The 24,476-nt window shown below is 31.6% G+C and overlaps 1 protein-coding gene across 3 annotated transcripts in view; it reads right to left on the bottom strand.

Annotated features, from left to right (window-relative positions):
• CTNNA3 (catenin alpha 3) overlaps positions 1 to 24,476 on the bottom strand; it is a 1,874,587-nt gene that overhangs the window by 491,268 nt on the left and 1,358,843 nt on the right. For all 3 annotated transcript variants that reach the window (XM_079135772.1, XM_079135773.1, XM_079135774.1), the window contains exon 12: positions 3,998 to 4,198. In XM_079135772.1, coding sequence (XP_078991898.1) covers positions 3,998 to 4,198 — 201 coding nt within the window. The remainder of the gene's footprint in view (positions 1 to 3,997; positions 4,199 to 24,476) is intronic.

Genomic DNA, 24,476 nt, shown 5'->3' with positions numbered 1-24,476 from the left:
AAAAACAAGGGATAGAGATATCAAGACAAGAGTGACAGCATGGAGAAGACCTAAAGGCAGTAACAATCCTGGAATGTCTACATGATTGTGAAAGTGTCAACTTAGGTGGAATAGAAGATATATTTTGGACAATACTAGGGAAAAAATGTTAGAAATGAATTTTAGGGTGAATTGTAGGAAAGCAAATTAAGTGAGCAAAGTAGACTTGAGTATATAATGAGAGAACAGAAGAGACCACGGCACGATGGAAACTACGACCCAGGCTCAACAAAAGCAAGAACAACAATAAGCTCCAGCCAATTATGTAAAAATTATGTCAGTCAAACTGTACTGGATACATGAAAATTCTTTGAGTCACTTCTACTCAACAGACCAATTTTCAAACATTGCTGGATGGTAAGGGGCAAGGACTGCCAGATCAAAAGCCTTCATTTTTTAATCTATGACTATTAAAGGTTGTAGGGCAGAGATGTAACACAAAGAAAGTAGAATTTTTTCAAAAAGCCTCTCAATGTAATAACTTCTACCAACTTAATCATAAACTTAAGTCTATCCACTTTGGAAACCAGTTTGAAAAAAAAAATACACTTCAGAAATAGACTCAAATATCTTTTCAACTGACTCATTTGCCTTCGAAGGGAAAAATGTAATTATATGATCTTTTGTACTCTAAGGAGGGAATTCTGGGTATGCATTTTGCAGTTTTCCCCTCATCTGGTACTGGATGAATGAGTCTTTAGTTCCCATAACTCCCAGTTGCCAACAGTGAATGCCATCAGGATGTCGTGGTGAGATGCATATAAGTGCTTCTGTTTTGGTCAGTGAACCTGACTGAGAGTAAAAACAGGTGCAGTTTAGAGATTGGCAACAGATGCTTTGGGTCCATAAATCACTCAAAAATATACTGTCAGTCCATTTCTTAGGTTTTCCCCAAACTTGTCAGCATGAAAAAACATGCAAATTGATGTTTAGAGTATAACTTATAAGCCTTCACACTGCAATTCAGAAGGTTTGTTGTTTAACAAAGAAACAATATATTTTCTTCCCCATCAGAAATTATCGACAAGTGGAGGAGCTTAGTGACAGGGAAGAATGGGATGGAATAATGAATTTCACATGGAGATTACAGTATTACACCTGTGACTAAAATGCAGTACTCAGATGTTGACCACACTTCATTTAAAACCAACTGCCAGTGTGTGTCAATTCCTGAAATGCAACAAAGCAACATGGCTTCTTAATGCTGAAAACACAAGATCATCAAACCTTAAAATGTGCTAATGAGCCACAAAGTCTGATTTAAATCAAAGGCGCCATATTCCAAAACACTCTTGGTGATTTAGATAAGTATGGCTTAGGTTTTATCATTGATGACAATACTTGAAGTCAAATATTGCAAAGACTAGAAAGTCTCAGAAATAAAAACAACTAATAATAGTATTTCATTAAGTTGTTTTCAGGGAGCTAGGTTTAATCCTGAGAACTATGTGAAAGAAAGAGTACCAAAAAACAGGCCACGTAAATAGCCATTCTTCTCGCTCAAATAGAAACTATTAAGGTCTCATAACACAAAACATGACATTTCCAATTATGTAATTTGACAATTATTTATAAATAATAAGTTCAAGATATGAAGCAGAAGTGAACAAAGATGAATATCTCCTGTTACTTAATTGTGCAGGATAGAATAGTAGAAAGTATTTTCATAGACAATATCTCAGTGGGAGAGAGAATTCTCATATTTTTCAGGTTTGGTTAAGATCAAACTGATCTAATTAGATTTTTCATCAAATTTATTCCTCAGAATTCCCTTTAGTGAGGCATGCTTTTGATAATTTTCAAGGAAAGCTGTTTGGAGAAAAGTTTGAATTAGACATACTTTAAAAGTTTAGAAGCTTTCTTCAAAGATACGCCAAAAATTTATCTGAAAAACTAGACTGGCAAAATGAAGAAGTCATAAACTATACTGTTACATTAATGATAAGATTTGTTTAATAAAGAATAACCCAGGATCATTCTTCATTGTTTTATTTGGAACATAGGACATAATTTACCTGGAGAATTTTAACTAGTATACATACAAGTAATCAGAGGAGAATGGACTTTTTCTCTACTGGTTGTGATAATGTAGCCATTTTGATTAGATGACTGATACAGTCATTAGGAATCATTAGTATATTAACAAACTGTAGTTAAATGTGTAGGTAACTTTCATTTTTATTCTGATTTCAGATTGTGAACAGTGTTCTCATAATACACTTCACATTCTGAACAATTTGGAATTTCACTTTTGCTTCTTTTTGTACATATGACAGATACAAACTCTTTCTAATGAAGCATAAAACTGTACACTTGGCAATTTATATAGACATTATGATCACACAGAGCATGATTACAAGACATTGCTAATATGATTACAAAACTTAGATACAGAGGCCAGAAATAGTAATTCTGGTAGAATTTGCCTGTTCAATTCCCTAGAGAAAATTATCACTTGGCTGAAGGACAAACCCCCGATACATTCTTCTTTCACTTACAATTTCATTCTCAGAAGATAGGGAGAAAAAAAAAAATCAGGGATGCCGGCAACTCTGTACTTTATATCTACCAACAAGAAAGGACTCCTAAAATCTAATAAAGTGAAGAGATACTAAATGATCATAATACAATCAACTTCTTAAGTAAGTAAATACATTGCCACACCTAATTGAAAACCCAACCACTATGTGATCTATTTGTGACATGAGTAACTTTGAGGGCATATAGAAATATGTTTAATATTAAGAGTTGTGGATGTACCGCTTCCATCTTTCCTTTGCACATTTTCAGAATTTTTGAAATAATTTTAAAGGGTGAACACAAAAACTCTTTGCCAAGATTTGTCAAAGATTTTCTATATCAGCATACTAGGAAAACACAAAACTAATCATTGATTCTTTGCAAATCTTGCTGTTTGTCTTGTAGCACAGCTCTTCAGAACCAGTCTCTAGTGAAGATTATTTAACTCTTGGTCTGTTTCTCTTAATTAATTAATCTCAAAGAACATCTTCATTAAAAAGGCAAACTTTAAAAAAAAAAAAAAACACCCATTCTTATCCTTTCTACCCTTTTAACTAGACAATGTACATACCTTCCAAATTTAATGTGCCCTATAAATAATGTAAACAATGATTCCTTAGGATGGATGTTTAAGTACAGAACTTAGAATATTTTCAGAATCACAGATACGCCATCACCCTAAGTTAAGAGGCAATAATAAAACAATTCTACCTAGGGATTACACAACTTCACAAACATTTTTCGGAGGAAAGAATTTTGCCAGGATGACTCAAAATTAGTTGACTGTCCTTCTTGTGTATGAATCCATATGAATCCTCACACTTCTGTAAATTTATTGGAGAAATGTTCATCATAATGTTAAAAAGAAGGATGCCATTTTACCAAGTGATTAAAAGCATTTAGTGAATGATTTCAGAAATTAGAAACTTGGAAGCTGCAACCTAAATGAAATACTAATTACATATTTTTTAAGCATTTTTTTTAAGAACATTATGTGCAAGAAGAAAATGGCATTTCACAAACAACCACAGATGAAGGTAGAGAGCATTTCTCTGGAAACATATGATGAATTTGTGTTTAATAATAAAAAAGCCAAAAGAGGATCCAGAGACTATTACACACTTAAAATTATACTGTCTTTATATATCTAACAACTGGCATTAATAAACATTCAAAAGTGGGTAAGGTCTTTGGGTAATTTACATAACATATATTTATAAAAGACCTTTTCTCCTTAGTGAATATATTTATTTCACCAGGATAAATTTTAAATCACATAACCATGAGTCATGAGCACCTAACAGATATTATAGCATTGCTATGTATGTTGAAGCAAGTAAGACAGAATGAGACTTTTTTCCATATGTATGAATATTGGGTAATTGTATACATTCAAACATCAGGAACAGTACAGCTGTCCCTGGGAATGAAGACTTACCAGTACTTGTAAGGAAGTTAACATTTCTCATGACACCTTCAGTGTAGGCCCCAGGTTCATAACTGTCCATTTCACCAGTGACAATGTGAGCAACTCTTGCTGCCCGTCCTCTGATAGCTCCTGCGGCACGGTCTAAATTATCTGCATCCTGGTCTCTCAAGGCTATGATACACTTGTTGACATCTTCCAGGATATGACTTTCTGTAAGAAGACAGAGCAAACTGGTTATGTGCGTACTTTTTAAAATCACACAAATCTAGCGTGTTATAATTATACACTGTAGGCTGAAAGCACTGAGAATTAATAATAAAGGAAAATTAAAGATATTTTGCTTATTTCCTTTACCCTTTAACAACAAAATCAGTGAAATATACCAATTTTACCTTTAAAGAAACATTTGTATTGATTACGTATTGTTCTAGATTCTAGTTTCAACACACTGTATTTGAGATTTGAATGACATGTAGGTGGGAATTAAGAACAATTTGTTGATTAAAATGAAAGTAATATAATGATGAAACGTTAAATTCTAAATAAAACAATAGTAAATATATTATAAAATTCTTCAAAAGTATCACCTTTATTAAATATATGTAGAAATAAAACCATGGAATTCTATTTAACTAATGTTTACTGACTTACTATGAGGTTTAACACAATTACAGTAATCTTATAAATTAGTATAGAATGAGAAATGTAAAAATACAATTTCAATATTGTAAACCAATAATCTCACAAGTCTATCAACACACACACACACACACACACACACACACACACACACATAAACACACACAGAGTTATAAAAGATTGATTTATTTGAAGCAAATGAATCCCAGAAAAATGTGAATACTTTGAAAATGTGCATCCTACTTTTCTTCCATCTTGGCATGATTAAGCCATGAAGCAAGCAGGAAGTTATTATTGTAGTAAAATAATCTTTTTCTGTTGAAAATGATTAATACTTCCAAATGAAACTAATGAGAGGAGACTAGCAAATAAGTACAATATCAACAACAATGGACAATGATATAAGAAACTAAAAGAATTAGTATTTTGACTTCTGGCTTTATCACATGCATTTCTGCCAACATGTTTAAAAATTCTATTACTTTAAAGCACACAGAAAACAATTACCACAAAAAGATTTTAGTATTACAGAACATAATCATGAACTCTCTCTTTGTCTACTTCTCCCGACCCCTATCTGTTTCTCTCTGTCTTCTTTCATATGTATCTGTTAATTGTAAGCCCAAATAACCAGGAGGGTTTATTCAGCCATGGAGTCCATCAGTCAGACTTCAGAGGGGCTCATTTTTGGGGTGAAAAATGGTCCCCAGTTACAGGAGGAGTCTGAGTTTTATAGTTCATAATGAGAGTGGCTTGATTATTGGACACTGAAGCAGGACATGTTGGTTTGCACAGTCAGGAAGGAAGTTGTAAAATGTTTGAAATTTATTGTTACTGGGAAGGGATAAAAGCTCAGAACCCAGCTGGAGTTTGCTGTGAACTCAGAGCTTCACTATTTGCTTTTCTCCTTCCAGGACTCATCCACAATGGGAAAGAGTGAAAGTCCAAGGCCTAGCACTCAGTCCCTTCGGGACTCATTGTTATTGGAAATGTTTGCTTTCGGTGGAGATGCTGGATGGGGATCAACTCAGGAAAGGATGAATGTTTGCTTTTTCTCCTCGGGGCCCATTGTTACTGGGAAAGGATGCCTTCCTCCCCTCTCCTCTTCCAAGTCAGACAGTTTTGGGGAACTGTCATTTCCCTGTCCTGGGAGTTGTCATTTTCCATATTCTTCATTAACTATCTGTGGGATAGGCTACAAGAGCAATCATTCACAATCCAATTTCCTTACAGAGTCACACTTACTTCTTAACATACAGAGAATGAAATCAAACTACCCTAGAGTATGGTCCTTGGTGACCTTTTAAATCCGACTCATACCAGTCCTATGTAGGCCCATTATGCTTCAGTATCATTTTTTATATTTTCCAAAATCCTCCTTGTTCTTCCATGCCTCTGTCTAATGGGCACATTAGAACTTTGACCTAGACTACTTCGTGCCTTTGATCAGCTTGCTCAACTTACTATTGTTTTTAGATACTTTTCAAAATGTTCCTTTCTCAGGAAATCTGTGCTGATCTCCTTCTAAGAACCCACCTGGTTCAATACCCTTTGAGATTCCTATGAAATGTTTTATATGCTTCCATTAGAGTTTCTTCCAGTATATTCATGATATAATTATACAATTATCTTTCTAGTAGACAGTGAAATACTTCTAAGGGCAGGAATTTTATCTTTCTCCTTGAGGTTTGTTATTTAGTACCAATTAGAAGACTCAATAGTTGTTATACTAACAAAAATGTTTGTTGAATAAATGAATGAAGCTCTATTATAAGAGGCAAAGAATAAATACTAAATACTAAATAACAGGTTATTAACATAGATGGGCACATTTCTGTGACCTGAAATTCAGCAAGTTTAATCTATATCAAGGACATTCAGATTATTTACATGAAAAATGTTATGTTAGGCCCTGAAATCATTCACTGTGAATTCACTAGGATATTTAGCTTAATTAGTAGCATTCAGTTATGAATGTATCATTAAGGTTTATACTAAATCTAAGCATTGTCCCATCTCGATAGAAAGCACATGTGAATCATAGGCATCATCTTTCCTATAAAACTGAAGGCTATGTGTAAGTGTAAAAGGCATAAGAATCTAGTTCCATTTTGTTTGGACTTATAGAAGTTTGCATGGTTAGTGTTTGCAATTGAGCAATGCAGTCAGAAGCCATAGTGGTAATCATGGTGAAGAATCTTAGAGGTAAGTTTATATATGGAAACAAAAGTTCTAGAACATATGCAATGTTAAAGAATAATGATGAAATGAGTGGCAAGAAGCATATAACCAGACTTAGTCTGAAGCAGCTATAATGAAAATGTTAGACATGGTGATTAAATAATTCTGGAACTACTACAATGAAATATAACACAAAAATATTAAGAAAAAATTTAAAACTATTGTGACACATTGCCATTATCCCTACTGTTTCACTGAATCCTAGAAACATCTGTTTGCATGAAATTCTAAACAGAGTGTCAGAAAAAAAGTCAAAATGTTAAGTACCTCTCATGCATGCATAGTAACTAAACATTAACCTGATTTCTTGAAATTGCTTATTGTGTTATTATTCATATTTCAGGTGAATTCAAGTAGCTAAAAGGACTTTATGAGTGACTTGAGTTTTTATGCCTAGCCATATAGCTCATGAACCTCTAGGAAAGAAAAAATATGAACTAGCCATATAAAACTTTCTGTAGTTCTATCCCTTAATTAAAACTTTGCTGATAGAATGGATTTACTCATTAGACACAGCAAACATCACAGGGAGTTCTATCTCTAGTTAATTTTTTCTTAAGTGTAGAAGAATTTGAACTCAAAATTTATACCATTTTGAAAATATAGTTTAAAAGAAAGAGAATGTATTATTATAGAACAAAAACATTCAGAAAGTTATGCTTTACAGAATTGATGTATAAGAAAGTTATGTCTTAAAGGCTTCAAAGTATAGTTTAACATTTGATTTGAGGGGAGAGGGGAATGTCCTAGTGTTAGTGCAAATGCTGAAGTGCATTATTTTAAGAGCACAGAATTGCTGAATTACCAGCAATTTCCATCAATCATCTTATAGCCATCCTGAGATGCAAAAGGTGACTTCTATTGTGTTGGAAAACAGTAAAACACAGGGCAATAAAAGAACTGATTTTTGCCGAAAGATTCTTCATTTTTAAAAATCTTCTCTTGCTAACTACAACATCTATCACTGCAGTTAAGTGCAGTACAACAATTTTAAATACATTTTTAAAAAATTCTATACTTTTTTTCTTAATCAAAGTCTGAATTTGAAGGTCAGCTTGACTGCCCCAAGGGAGGTAGAAAACAAACAAAATGAAATGAGAACAAAATATTGATTTATTGGCATTTGACATCCAAAGTAGAATTTTATAAATCTATAACCCAGAAATAGACTGAAAGTATAAGGATATTTTATTTGTAAAAGCCAGAATGTGTCGAGAGGTAAAAGTTTTTTCTTTGAATTCCTGAAGCAGGACTTCAAAAATACCAATGGCAAAGCCTGAAGGGGAAGAGAGTTTATGCTATAGTTCGTGAACTGGGTAATATGTCATACACTATCAATAGTTTCCTCCCATGGTAGCTTGGTACATAAGACAAAAATTCTTAGGAGAAGAACAATAGAGAAAAGGATGTTGACTTTTTTTCCTAACAAAACTGTTATAATCTGAAATAAAATGAATTTCCTAAATTAGAAAGATTAAGCTTAGCTACCAGTGTATGCAAGCTCAGAGAATGAATTAGGAGAAGTTTAATTATAAGAAAACAAATTTCTATGTTTGCATATCCGGATCTATAGATGTTAAAATCCATTACACAGGCAACTACATAAATGTTTAACAAACAAAAACCAAAATACCATATTTGTCTTTCCCGTTTGCCCAAAACAAATAATAATAAAAAGCAAATGAAATGCACCACTGTGTAAGTTAATTGCTATTTATGTATCTACTTAATGATGGTCAAAATTTCTGTTTGGCAAGATTTAGATCATAATGATTGGTTTCCAAATTAATTAATATCTCACAGAAAGATTTTAGCAAGTACTATTTTGAGAATAATCAGCATGTATAGCTAAATGTAAAACACTGTGAAATTCCTCATTCATTTTCTTCATTCCAAATCCTTTCCTCTCTTTCCTTTCCCCAATTTAAGTCTTACTATATGTTTAAAAAAGTAAATAATACAAAAAAATAAAGCACAGTCCCTATATACAAAGAGTTGACAAGTCTACTAACCAGAAGTACTGCTTTTATTTCAAAGGAATTCTTTTTATTACAAATTTTTATTTATTTTTTTATCTATTTCAAAATATGATAAAAAGTTTATCTGCTAGACAGGCACTTTTAGGGACAAGTTCCTTTAATTACAGGGAAAAAGCTGCTGCTCCATTAATTGGTTTAACTTGCCTTCAGAGGGGCTTTTTGTGGAGGTTTGGTTAGTTGGTTTTTTTTATCATTGTTCATTGTTCTTTTTTCATTAGAGATTTATAGTTATACACTGTAGCCGAGTTCATCCCAACAAACTCATACATACATCGAATTCAATTTCAGTTCATGATCCTCCCCTTTTCCCATCCCTCTCCCATCTTCTTCCTCTGCGCTACTTGACTTCTTTTCAGATGTCTGTTTATTTACGTTTCCTTGGTTCTTTCTACCTATGCATAAAGATGAAGTTCCCTGTGTTATATTTATACATGCACATAACATGATTTTTAAAGAATTCATTCTGCATTTCCTCCCCTTACTCATCCCTCCCCTCTGCCTCTTGATGTCCTTCTTCTATATTATTGATCTTCTCTTTATGTTATCCTATCCTTCCCTCTCCCTTTCATTTATTTTACTCTTACCACAGGAAAGAAAATATTTGACCTTTGAATTTCTGAGTCTGGCTTATTTTGCTAAGCATGATATTCTTCATTTCCATCATTTATATGCAAATGTCATAATTTCTTTCTTTTTTATGGTTGAGTAGAACTCCATCATATAGATGTATAGATATCTATGTATCTATCTATATATGAACTCATTATATATATTATATATTAATAAATTTATATATTTATATTTTTATTTATAAATTCATTTATTTTATATATATATAAATTTCTTGATTGCTTCATCTATTGAGGGGTACCTGCAATGATTCCATAATTTATCTATTATGAATTGTGTTGCTATAATCTTTGAGGTGGCTGTATCACTGCAATATGACAATTTTAGATCTTTGGGGAAAATACAAGGGAGTGGGTTAGCTGGGTCATATGTTGTTTCCATCCCTAGGTTTTTGAGGACTCTCCATACTGCGTTAAAGAGTGGTTGTACTAGTCTGCAGTCCCACCAACAATATACAATGTACCCTTTTCTCCACAACCTTACCAACATTTTTTATTGTTTGTATTCTTACTCATTGCCATTCTGACTGAAGTGAGCTGATATTGCAAGAGATATTGAACATTTTCTTACCCTGCACAAAACTCAAGTCAAAATGTATTAAAGACTTAAAAATTAGACCAGAAATTTTATGATTGCTAGAATAAAATATAGGGGCAGCGCTTCATCATTTAGGAACTGGCACCAACTTCCTTAACAAGACCCCCAAAGCACAAGAAATAAAATCAAGACTCAATAAGCGGAATGCCATCAAGCTAAAAAGTTTCTTCACAGCAAAAGAAACAAGAGTGTGAAGAGAGAGCCTACAGAATGGGAGAAAATCTTGGCCAACTACTCCTCCAACAGGGGATTAATATGAAGAACAGACAAAGAACTAAAAAAAAAAAAACCCCAAAAACAAAACAACAACAACGAATAACCCAGTCAATAAAAGGATTATTGTTTTTCTTATTGTTTGTTTAGACTAAGGCCCTTGGAGAAACTTACAAAATATCAGGCAAAAACCTGCCCAAATTTCTGGGTGGCACACGCCAATAATCCCAGCTGCTTAGGAGGCTGAGGCAGGAGCATCTTGAGTTCAAGTCAGCCTCAGCAAAAGCAAGGGGTTAAGCAACTCTGTGAGACCCTGTTTTTAAAAATGAAATAAAAAATATGGCTGGGGATGTGGCTCAGTGGTCCAGTGCCCCTGAGTTTAACCTCCCATACTAAAAAGAAAAATAATATGCCAAAATTGCTGAGTAACCTTGACTTACCATTTTTAGGTAATCTAGAGTTTACTTTGCTCATTATCCTTCTAAGTTCTCTGGTCAGAGATGTTAGAATCTACCTTTTCTTGTTTTTTTTGCTTGTTTGTTTTTTAAAGAACTTCTGATATAGACCCGCAAATTGAGTATGCTCAGGAATGTGCAAGCTTCTATATGTGATAATGTGTCTTTTCTATATGAATATGTATAAATTGTCCCAATAAAAGCCCCTTGCTTTCTGTTTGTGATGAACACTTTGAGAACTGAGTCTGATGTTTTTACTTCTGCAAATAACAAAGCTTTTTTATTTGTTTATTTCCTGGTTGTATCTATTTGCTCTGCACTCTCCTAAAGATAAGCCCAGAGCATTTGCTTATGAAAATTTCTGTCATTTTATAATTCAATAATGTTTTGTTAGACTTTACACAAAATTTGCCCCAGTTTCTCTGCACTCCAAGCTTTGCATTCTTCACTGAGCTTTTGGACAACTCAAAACTTTTTCTGACTTACCTCTGACAATTAAAAAAATAAAAACTTGTAATATTGCTATTAATAAATATAGCCTATGATTGCTATTCTCAAACTAGTTATCAACTAGTACTTATAGTAACTCTATGGTACTTATGCACAAACAATTCTATAGAAATAAAAACCACAGAGTCACTGACGCCTTCATATTTCTTTCAGTAAATCTTAAGTAGGCTCTCACAATAGCTTTCTGTATAAAGTTGTTAAGAAACTTACCAAAAGCTTAGAAATAAACAAAATGGACTATCACTTGTCCTTTCAGTGCCCTGCAGGGTACATACTGCAAATCAGACTTGCCTGGCAAATGCTGAACTCCCAGGAATATATACCTTTGTTCCACTTGCTATTACTGTTGATTAGGATATTTTACAACTCTGTTGGGATAGATGCTCACTTCCTTTTTAAAACTCAGAGCCATATAAATGATTCTTCTCACATAGTAATTCAAATAAAATTTTATTGGTAGAAATGGAAATTATTTCTGCAGTAAAGATAATCTTAAAGGTTAACAGTTTTATTGCTCTGTGGGGCATTGACTAGGTTTGTTTCTAAATGACAAATTTTACTGAAACATTCTGTCTTTATCCAATTCTCTTTCAATAAGGCTGATAATCTTAGTGACTCTCAATATGAATTTCTGACACACAGTTACTTTAAATTGTAAAAGTCATGCTTTCCAATTTAGAAAGTTATTCTTAGACTATATGCCAGACTATATGCCAGACTATACTCCTTGACTAGAAGTTACCAATTTTTCAGGTATAACACTATTCTGGGCAAAACATATAAAGCAAAAATTACATGTTGAATCATAGGCCCACATTTAAAATGTAAAGTCTTCTCTTTGATTATATAGGAAAAAAATGTAGGCAATCTTTGGGTGGCAAGGAATTTTTAAATACAATATGAAAAATATAATCGATGGAAAAAAGTCATGCTTCATAAAATTGAAAATTTGCTTTGCAAAGCACTATCAAGAAAAATGAAAAAAAATAACACACTAGATAGTATTTCCAAAACATACATGTGATAAAAGATTGCAATTCAAGATTTACAAAGAATTTTTAATTTAAATAATAATAAAGCAACCAAGTTAGTTTAAAAAATGAGCAAAAGATTTGAGCAGACATCTCATAAAAGAAGATAAACAGATGAAAAGAATATGAAAAGATGCTGAACATATATTGTCAGACAATTACAAATTAAAATTACATATTGAATCTGTTCAAATACATGTGACATACGAACACATTTTAAACAATATTATTAAAATAAATATTCACTTAACAATTTTTGGCTATGAATAACAAAAAACTAAAAATCGGTTGAAGCTCTTCCAGCCCCTCCTCAGTTGTATCTACTTTCTATGGAAGATACCCAGGACATTGTCAATTTAAAATAATTCCTTACATTTATTTGAATTTTAACATTGTGCAGTGATTCCTCAATTGTGCCTGCTCTAGAATGCACATAAAGGAAATTAGCCTATATTTATTCTCCTAAAATATAAACTACTTATTGATACAAATTAAAGTGACTAAAATGGAAAACACAACATCAAATGATGATGATGATGTGAAGCAACAGGAGTCCTCATTCAATCCTGAAGGGAATGCAAAATGGTCCAAGCAATTTGGAAGACATTTGGAACTTCCTTATATAAACGTACACTTACAGTGCAATCTAACAATCATACTCCTTGATATTTATCCAAATAAGTTGAAAAGTTATATCCACCCCTGCACATTAATGTTTACAGTAGTTTCATCTGTAATTGCCAAAGCTGTGAAGCAAAGAAGACGTCCTTCAGTAGGTGAATGACAAAACTATGGAACATTGTGACAATGGAATGTTTAAAAATAAATAAATAAAAAGAAATGAACTATCAAGCTCATGGAAATGTGGAGAAAACTTAAATTCATTTGCTAATGAAGAAAGTTCACCTGGAAAGTTTACATACTATGTGATTGCAATTGATAACATTCTGGAAAAGGCAAAGCTATGCAAGCAATAAAAAGACAAGTAATTACAAGGGGTTCCCAAGTAAGGTGGGTGGATGACTAGGTGGAGCACAGATTTTCTGGGAAGTTGAACTCCTCTTTATGACACTGTAATGGTGAACACACATCCATATATATTTGCTAAAACCTATTGAATTTAAGACTGTGCAATTTAGTTAATAAGAATGCATTGATAATGTTTTATCACTAGAAACAACAAAGGAGATTCTTCAAACATTCTATATATACTGCCAAGTTCACTTGAGACCTTCAATAAGCACTGTGTTTAGATTCTACAATAGCAAGAAAACTAATATTAATCCTATATGTTCAACAACATGCATCTTCTATAGATGTCTATAGCTAATGAAGTAGAAATTTTAAACATAATTCAATATTTCCAAGACTAGAACTAATAAACAGTTTTGAGCTATTTCTTTCTCCAACTCTTCTAGCCTTCATGGGTATTTCTAGGTACCAACTGGGTTTCTTGTCTTTGCATTTTCAATAAATACTTCTTCAGAGCCTATTGTTTTCAGGCAGTTTGCCAGATAATATTATATATATATATTATATTATAATATTATTATATATATATAATACATAATATAATACACACACATATCTATGTAAATCATTTTGTTTCATTCTTATAATAATTCTAAGAGTTAGTTCTGATGCATTTCATTTTTATAGATGAAAAAACACTAAGGCTTTGAGCTGGTCAGTGTTGTTTCAAAATTTACATTATGGTAACCGAGTCATAAGTCAAAATCAGGGTTTGTCCAACCTATTAAGGTCCCATGAATGCTAATGTCTCATCTGACTTTGAGATATGGTGATTCTAAAATTATATCATTAATTTATTCCAAATATATGATGGGAAGAGAAAATTGTAATTTTAAGATATTTACCTATTTATAGTATAAACAATTATATGGCTATATGTATAATTTTTCGTTCTAATTTTAATTAAATGTAAGAAAGCAGATGCTTTATTTTATTTTTAGAGGGATAATTTTAATTCTGCAAAGCTCACATGAACAGTGCTCCAGTAGGGTTAATATTCTGGATCTGTTCAAAGCCACTATTGCTAGAGGAACCTAAAGTGTGTACTCTAGGAAGATCACCAGGGATGATGGCCAGGGAAGTATAAATGAACAAATGAAGCCTAATGCTTCAGTTACTCAGCTTTTCTTACAGGAGCAAAAGTTTAGGTTATTGCATTTTATGCCAGCATTATCCTGATAACATAAACAAAGAGAAAGAGTAAAACAAACCTTAGGCATTCTCATTCAGACCATACTTTCTTCTGCTGACTCTTTAACTGAGCCTTTTAATGTTAATTGTCCCATTGCTTCTTCTCCCCTAGACCAAATACCTATTAGCATCTAATAACAAAGTACTGAGTTTAAAAAAAAATAGCTTTGAGGATATTACCAGTTTGAACATCAGGACTGTCAGCAGGAACAGACAGTAGTGAGCAATTCTCCCATATTATGTAATAAAACTATTCAATTCCTGCACACTGGATGCTAATGCTGGATGCCTCTGCTGCTGGATACTCTTGTAAAACACAGCATTAATTTGGGTGCTATTCCATCTTCAAGATTCAAAATATAGAACTATTTGAGTGCAAATTATGAAATCCATACATACTTTTGGGCACAGACATCTACAAATTTGGGTACTACTTAAAATGAAGTTCTAGAGGTATATAACACATTTAGAAACCCTAAGGAATAATGTGTATAAAATGGGAAATATGGAGATAAAACTAATAATATATTGCTTAAAACCTGGTAAATATTACCTTTTTCCCCAGAATATTAAACATACTATTCAATTATTTTGATTACCTTTTATAATACAGTATCTCTCAACATAGGGAAAAATTTTTATAAAGGACTGTTATTAGATATATGCTTTAGAGGGTTTCACTTCACTAGTCAAAGAATTTACATTAAAGTTAGGCACAACGCCCTTTTGTTGAAATTTATATAGCTCATATCTTGCTCTCAAATGCTAAAAATACTGGCAGAACAGATTCCACTCGTTGAGACAAATTCTCTGAATTTCAATTGGAATTGTTTTAAGGAAACTAAAATTAAAATGTTGAATTCACTATATATATGACAAAGAAGTTCATATACAAAGTGTAATTTCCTGTCCCCAATGTTATTCACAAAATATTCTAGAACACCATGATGATTTTTAACAATATGCAAATCCCTACAAAACTACATACAATTGAACAGCAATGTATTAAGACTAATAACAAAATCAAGGTAAAATACATAGCTTAATTATGTAAGTATGATGTTTCCAGAGAACTTAATATGTTTCATCTTAATTCGGATTTCTAAAGTCTATGCACATAATCTTTCCATGGAGTTCCCACTGCCAAAAATTCTCTAGAAGATTCTCTATTGGAGCTTACTCATAACCATCCCATAACCTCTGAACTAGATCCAGTTTCATCAGCATCAGTGATTATTCTCCACTTCTCGGTATTCTTTGTATTTATATACTGTTATTTAATATTCTACTTTAACTCTCTCAATATATAATATCTAAAATACTATTGAATAAACCTAAATTTACTTAAATACTCAAAGATGGATAGACGTAAAGTCCCTTTTGGGTATATTTAACCATTTTTTTTCTAACAAGTAGAATGTAATAAGGCTGATAAAATTCATGACGAACTTTACTAAACTTCATTTAGAAAGTATTGAAATAGCTAAGTGAAATTATCATGGATTAAAATTTCAGGAGAAAGATTTTAAAGGTTTTCACCTCAATTATAACTTAGGCATCCATGTGAAAATTATATCTAAATTTGATGACATGTATTAACACCTTGTAAAAAGAACCGGTTTATGGGAGCAATGAGCTACCTAATTAAAAGTTAAAATAGCCTCTCCCCACCATGGCATATACAAAAAATATTTATGAATGGTTCAGCTATGGATTCACAACAAATCTCTGGAGTAGTTATAGAGCATTTCAGAGAAATGAATTAATTTCTCAACTTTATACAGTAGATTGGTGGACTTGTGTCAAGAAATGACACTCCCTAATTATTATTGTCAAAAAATGCCTTTTCCAGAAATAAAATGTCTTTCTGCACATTAATATATTGATATATATTGATTATATAAAATTTAAACCACTGATACTGGTTAACACTAACAATGAATTTAATTTATAATGCAAATTAACCATTGATGAACATGAGCATTGATTTAACTTAACAGAATATTATAAAACAATTTAAAAGCTTATCAAATAATTAAATCACATCAAAAGAGGCTTATGAGATAATTTTAAGATATCTATTAAAATAGGACATTTGTTAAAAATCATTTGTTAAAAATAACATTTGTTATTTATTTATAAATCTGTAGTATGTTTTATAACTATATATCTTTCCAGAAAAAGAGTGGAAGAAATTCCCAACTCCTAACACTAGTTTTCAATACGTATTATGGATAATTTTTATTTTTTTAAATTATACATATTGGGGCTCGGGAGGCAGAGACAGGAGGATTGTGAGTTCAAAGACAGCCTCAGCAAAATAAGCGAGGCACTAAGCAACTCAGTGAGACCCTTCTCTCTAAATAAAATGCAAAATAGGGCTGGGGCTGTGGCTCAGTGGCTGAATGCCCCTAAGTTCAATTTGTGGTACCAAAATATACATAATATACATATTAATTATACATATTCAAAAAATGACATTTTATGTAGCAATGCATATATTACCATTTTAGTGATGACCATTTAATATTCTATTCTATTCTTAATTAGTTAGTGTTGTGAAACAGTACCTTAGTTGTAAAACTTACGGAACTAAGAACACTACAATTTACTAACAACTACTTAGTACTGAAAGAAACAGAACAGTAAAATCCCCATGTAAACCTCAGTACCCTTAGTTCTTCCAGGATTGTTATTCCTTTCTCTCTTTTTACTTAAAAAAAAAAAAATGATAGCAATTGTATATTTTTAAATAAATGACTACATATAAATATTTATGTATTAGTTCAATATATAATTTATTGAATAATGATATATTCACTCATTCAGTGAATATTTATAGGATTCCTATCACTAGATATTTGCCAGTCATAAGAAATGGCATAATAAATAAGTCACGGTCTGCTTTAAAAGAACTCACAGTCCAATCACAGAACTAAACAAACAACTATAAGAAAAATGAGAAATGCCCTAACATACACAGGTAAGTGATCCTAGAACATTTCCTTTTTCAATAACATCTTTCCTCTTTCTATGTTTGTTCATCCATCACATCATGATCCATGAATTGTCCCATTAAGAACAGATTAATTACAATGTATAGGTCTTAGGTTTTGTAGATTTTTTTATGTTCATTGTGTGTTTATAAGTTCCTTAGTGATTATGGGAATAGGAGTGGGACAATATCCCTACCAAAAGGACAAGTCTATGTTCCACCAGCACTGATGTATCTATTGAGAGATTACAGTCAAGGAATTGGCTTACTGCAAAAGTCTTTGCTAGAATGATATTTATATAAAAACTGAAGAATTTCTTAAACATGATTTTGATTTTTTAAAATTTCATTTGATAAAACCAATTCATAATATTGTTTTATAAGATTCTTATTTATGGTTTATGTTCTTTTCTTTGCACATTTTAATTATTTTTAGCTGGTTATTTCACACCTAGGAAAATATAATTCATGACCTTTGTAGATAGACATCTTAGTTCAGTTTAACTTAGATTTAAGAAAATATAGACATGAAATTTAAAAAGTTCTATTTAAAGATTTAAAAAGTAATTTAGCTCCTTTAATTCCCAGTCCTGTGCTTTTAAACACATTTTTGTGTTATACAGAAACCTCTAAATTAAAAATTGGCAATTATACTAGTCATATGTCTAACAATTACAATTATTGCATGGGACCAGTATAAACTATCTATAAGGTATTATGTTTCAAAGGAATGTTTGCCAAAACATGATGAAAGACAATAGCACATGAAACAAATGTTCATATAATAGGGATCACAGTAGGGGAAGCTAGAATGGGTACTGTGCTAGACCAGACACAATCAGAAAGATAAAAACAAAAAAACAAAAACAAAAAAATCAGTACCATTATAGGAAAAACTGCTAATAGTAATGTGAGGTAAGCTGTTAAAAAGACTGATAGAAGTGTGAAACAAAATGTGAGCTTCTGACGTTAAGACTAAACGAAAAGTAGAGAAAGCCCCGTATTTATTCAATATCTTAAATGAAGATATAACATTTCTTTTAAAAATGTAAAGAACCCAGTTAGCCCACATAGCTTATTCTCCTTGTAGTTCTAACCCTCCACTGTCAGACCCTCTAATCAAACCATCCTGAACAAATTCAGTGTTATTATCTCAGCAACCTTGCCTGGAAGGCCATTCCTTGCATTTAAGCATCTCTGCATGAAAAACAGATTCACAACATCTGGTCTGATTTTGTTTTCCTCTAATTTTCATTTTGTTGCTTTTTTCTATTTTATTTCCTTTTCCACTAATGTTTGTTGAACTGCAAATAGTAATTTTCACTGGTATATGTAGTCTTTATTTCATTGTCTATTTTTAGGGCCTACCTTATTAAGATTAGTTATTAAATAATAATTTATGGGGTTATAATTGCCTTTGTTTTCCTTATACAATTTCACAATGTTGTTATACCCTTTATTTCCTGAAGTTATTATTCTTATTATTCACACTAAGCAAATCTCAGTTAAAACTGAATATTTTCTCAATGGTATGTATCTATGGACTCATTTATTTGCCTGTATCTCAATATCTCTTGTTTCTTATCTAATGAATTCTTAACACATTTAGAAAAAAATAAAAACAGAATGATTTTGTTTTAATACGTGAAAAAACACAGGAGGTACAAAATTTTATAGAAAATATGATAACATAATGGTTGACTTTGACAGTCAAACATATGAAACTCTGCATTCCATCGTAATATTGCAAATGATGCATGTGTGAATAAGTAAAGCTGTCACACATTTTAAAATGGCATTAGAGAACTTAAATAGGAGCTGCACTATTTTTCTCATAGTTAATATTCTTACCAAACCTTAGACCTGACATTATCAAAATGTCATCCTTTATCAAAGAATAGCAAACTAAAATGAAGAATTCCTAGGTTTTTTGTTTTGTTTTGTTTTGTTTTACCCTACTATACCACAGATCTATACTGTTATCTCAGGAAAATTGCACTAATGTCACATGTGGCAAACACAGTCATACATGGTAAGCCTGATCATATTTTACTCTTACTGCTAATTATAGGTCCATAATTGCCTTATACTATCAGCCATCAAGAGTTAATCTTTATAATTTATAATTTGCTGTCAGATGCCAAGAAAGAACACATATCTCCTGATAGTATGAATGCCATTTATTCCAGCAATGTTAAGTTTATACCATTTTTACAGATTGTTTATGTTAAATTATCTCTGCATTAAAACAGCAAACTTTAATATGAACTCTGAAATATAACAAAAATTTCTAATAGTTTTTAAAGAGATGAAATACTAAAGACATACACACACAAATTCACACTCACATAGACACATGTATGTGTGGATGTGTCTTTTTAATAGCCTATTAGACAAATAAAATTATGCTAAAAGAGAAAACACAAAAAATAAAAAAGGAGAATACAAATAAATCAATCATAATTTCAAAAAAAATTACAAATAATAGTCTATAAATTCGTCACTATACTTTCTAGCAACCCTGGAAGGAGGATCACGAGTTCAAAGCCAGTCTCAGCAACTTAGTGAGGTTCTTAGCAACTTAGTGAGAACTTGTCTATAAATAGAATATAAAAAGAACTAGGGATGTGGATAAGTGATTAAGTGCCCCTAGGTTCAATCCCCAGTACCAAAAAAAAAAAAAAAAGGAGAAATATGATTTGCTAGATCATGAGATAACAAGGAATTTTTATCATTTGTTCATCATAGTACTTAAATATTCTCTTTGTAAAATTTCTTTGCCTCAGAAGATGGTTTTGAAAATTTTATACTATAAAATGATTATTGGCTAAGGGTGCCTAATAGATGCAGAAATCAATATACCCACACTAATCTCTTCAAGTCATCAACATTGGAAAGTGTGGAAGTGAGATCATGTATAGAAAAGTTTTATTGCTGATTTATCAACTCCTAATGCTTATTTGCTCTTCTAATAGTGTCATATGAACTCAAGACTTTGACTTCCCCATGGATGAACATTTCTCACTAATGTAACAGTATACATAAATAATTATAAATGACATATGTATGACACATATATGGCAGCTCTACTTTCAACTCTCTCCCATGTCAGTTCTAAAGACTGTATGCCATGGTCTCTGGTAATCTGGACACAGAATCTCTGGCAGTGTTATTATTCCTCTTTCCCCAGATATGATAGAGACTCCTCTCATTAAGAAATATAATTTTCTCTACTCTTTGGATTCACTTATTTTATTTATCCATTTCTTTCAGTAACTAGATAGATAAATTTTGTCAACTCCTGATGCTTATTTTCTCTTTTAATAGTATCATATAAACTCAAGACTTAGACTTCCTTGTGGATGAACATTTTTCACTGATGTAATTGAGTATAACACATCCAAAGACTACTCAAATATGGAAAAAAGACTGATATAAAATTTTTTATTCACTTATTAAATCTTCAGCATCAAGGACAATGTCAGGAATATAATAAACACTCAAGACATATTAAAAAGAAGGCCATATTTTAGGATTCTTTCTTACATTTTAATTCATTAATTGTTTTGCAAATTTGCATTGTTTACATGTTATATAAGTAATTAATATTTGAAATGCTATTTGTAAGACAGATTATTATTATTTGTATAATATGCTTCACTTATACACTTAGCACATATTTATTGGGTTTCTATTATATACTGGGTACTTTGCTATTTTCAAGGTGAACAGTAACATATTAAAAGTCTTGATGGTCTTGGGTTTAAACCATTGGGAAAAATATAAAATTAAATAATAAATCTAAGTGTGAGAACATGTTGCCAAGTGTTTTAGAACAAATTTTAAACACATTTATATAAACTGGTTAGAGAAACCACTTCAGATGCATGAAAAACAGCCCCAGGTAGAACATCCCAAATGGAGCAAGGAAGTAGTTGTGATGTCCTAAAATCAAGGTGAGTTTGGTAGGATTGTGTAAGCATTCCCTGCTTTTTTCTTATTATGTAGAGATGTGGAAGAGCAAAGCAACTGTCTACAGTACATTATTTCAAAAAGATAACCAATCATGTTTTAACATTCTTATAATAGACAACAAATGAAGCTCTTTAGAGTCCAATAAACTTCCTGATATTAAAAATGTTTTAGGAATCCAATAACTGTGGTACACTCCTTCTACACAGCCATGCTAACATCTAATCAAATCTTTTGGTAGAATGTTCAACACGAAAATCTGTGGTTGTGGTTTTCAATTGGGTAACTTACATTAAATGATAAGCCTGATGTCTGACACATAATATATATTCAGTAAATTGTGTTATTATTTCAATTAATAATTTAAAAAGAAAACTAAGTGGGTAATCTCTTATTTTTTTAATCAATGAACTTGAAATAGCTCAGTTGAGATGTGTTTGTATCTTCCTGACTCCCTAAGGAGGTCTGCCTCCTCTGTTGAGGATCATAATTTAGAAGATGCAGAAGTTAAAACCTATTAACATTATAGAGAAGTAATTATTGAGAACCTTTGTTCTTTTATTTCTTCACATTTAGGCAGTCTTGTTCATCATCACAAAGAATAAGAATGTAATACATAATAATGTGGAGCTTTTGTGCCCACTGAAAGAATTTTCCTGACCACTCTTTATGTAATATGCCTATTCTATACTTATTTTGTTGTCTGGGGTTCCAATGTTCTGAGAAATATTTTGAAATTTATGTGAACTTGTTTCCTATATCAATTGACTGAGTTTTAAACCTCACACTGCATAAAAAAAAGCCCTTACAGATAAAATAATAAGCTAATCTTGAGTATTATATGTACAAGGTATTGTACATATATTATTATCTTCTTTGGTCCTCCAAATAACACTAAGAAATAATTACTATTATTATCTTCATTCTTATGGAAGAAACAGAGGCAAACAGTAATAAAGTAACCTGTTTCAAGTTCAAATACTGATATTAAGTGGTAGAACTAAGATTAAACCCAGTAAGTTTGACTCAAAATTTGCTCAAAACTACGTCTTGGTGCTGCTGGTTTAATAGAATTATGTCATGATGAATTACTGTATGAATAAATGTTTCATGACTGTTCAGTGAGATACCATACATCTTTCTCATTACAAAAGTAGATTGTGGTGATATGTTTTGCTTTTTTAAGTTTCAAATGGTTTTTGAACAAAATTTTCCTTCAAAGAGTTTTATTTATGCAGAACTCATTAAATTGCTTTATTTTATTAAACAACTGTGAATTTTCTCTTTAGAAGGCCCCTTTGATAGTAATAAATGCCTGTTGTATGACTTTCCAAGAATATCAAGCACCACCTAACAGATTTATGTGATGGTGAAAAATACCCAATTACTTTCAGCAGAATGCTTTCTTAAAAGTGTATGTATTCTAACTATATAGGGAATTTAAAGGACTGTGCTTAAAAGAAGGAAAACAGGGAAGGAAGATTTAAATCAATTCATCATTTTTATTATGTACTCTCCACTCCACACAAAACACATCTAAAAACCATATTTCAGTGACATTTATTGCCATTTCACCACTTCTCTTTTAAAGTAGCCTGTGTACATATCAAGTAGATGGGCCAGCTTCTAAACAATATCAATACAATGCTGATAATGAGCATCAAAGACACTCTTTGAGCATTGCTGCTTTTTATATTATTTCAAACACTTGAATATTGGTTTTTACTCTTAATTCTTCAATTAGCTGTGGTTTTGATACTAGGCATATATTTATTTGAATCTAAAAGATCTCTCTAGCCACACTCACATATATAAAATTATTTTCACTCATTATTTGCACACTCATTGTAATACTTTAGAATTACTTTTAAAACCTTCATTTTGTAAATATTCATCATTTTTAAGTGGTAGTCTTTTTTACCTCTTTCAAGTATAAAATTAGACTTTTCTCATAATTTTCTTTGTCTCAAAAGAGTACATGTCATATATTAGTCACCAAATAATATCTCCACCATATAATAGAGGAACACTTGGATCATCCTCTTTGGCATATGGGGTCAAGTAAAAGTTCTAAAATGGACAAAGATTTTCTCCCAAAGCCTTCTATCCTAATTTCTAATGTCCCTTCTTCCAAACTTTAAATTTTGATTGTTCTTAAGTAACCTATAATAATCTACCTGACTCTGTCATAAAGGTCTTCTTGATATATAAATATTCTTCCCACTCTCCATTTATTTTTCAATAATACTCCTACTCTTCAGTGAAAATGTCCTTGACAATCAACATTTAGATTAAAGAAATTCAAACTCAAATGTCAATGACTATAATTCAAGTGTCTAATGAATACATTAAACATTTTAAGAGTGTGCAGTAACCCACCTGAAAATGAATATATAATTTGCACACTTGTATGGAGAGATATTTTTCAATCAGAGACTTCTTACTGCTCCTTATCTACATGAGCATATAAAAAGCACAATAATTTCACTTCTTTGATAGACTATTGACCTCTAAGTTGAACTAGAATGTATAAAATAACCTCAGAAAGCAATGGCATTTCATTTTTGCTAACAGGTACATTATTCCAAAACAAAATTATGGAATTTCTGGCATTATTCCATCAATATTCTATCAAATTTAATTCTGTTGACATGTTCTGAGCACTCTAGGTCTCTTTTATATACTAAATAATTAACTTGCTTCTAGAAACATGGTTAATGATTATGTCTTCAAATAGGAAATCCCTAGGAAAGTATAAGAAAGAAGGAGAGGTCAAAGGGAAATTTTCTGTATTTGGAAATTTCTCTTGTCCTAACTTTGCTCCATCAAAAATGGTTCCTACATTTTTACTTCACATCATCTCATTCCCTTCAATCAAAATTCTCTACAAATATACAGAATTTCCTAATCATACAAAGGATTTTTTTTTTCTTGGCTAAGAAT

The sequence above is a fragment of the Sciurus vulgaris genome, assembly GCF_902686455.1.
Source record: "Sciurus vulgaris genome assembly, chromosome: 4".
Lineage (NCBI taxonomy): Eukaryota > Metazoa > Chordata > Mammalia > Rodentia > Sciuridae > Sciurus > Sciurus vulgaris.
The sequence above is the reverse complement of the archived record's forward strand: the minus strand, read 5'-3'. Positions and strand labels throughout refer to the sequence as shown.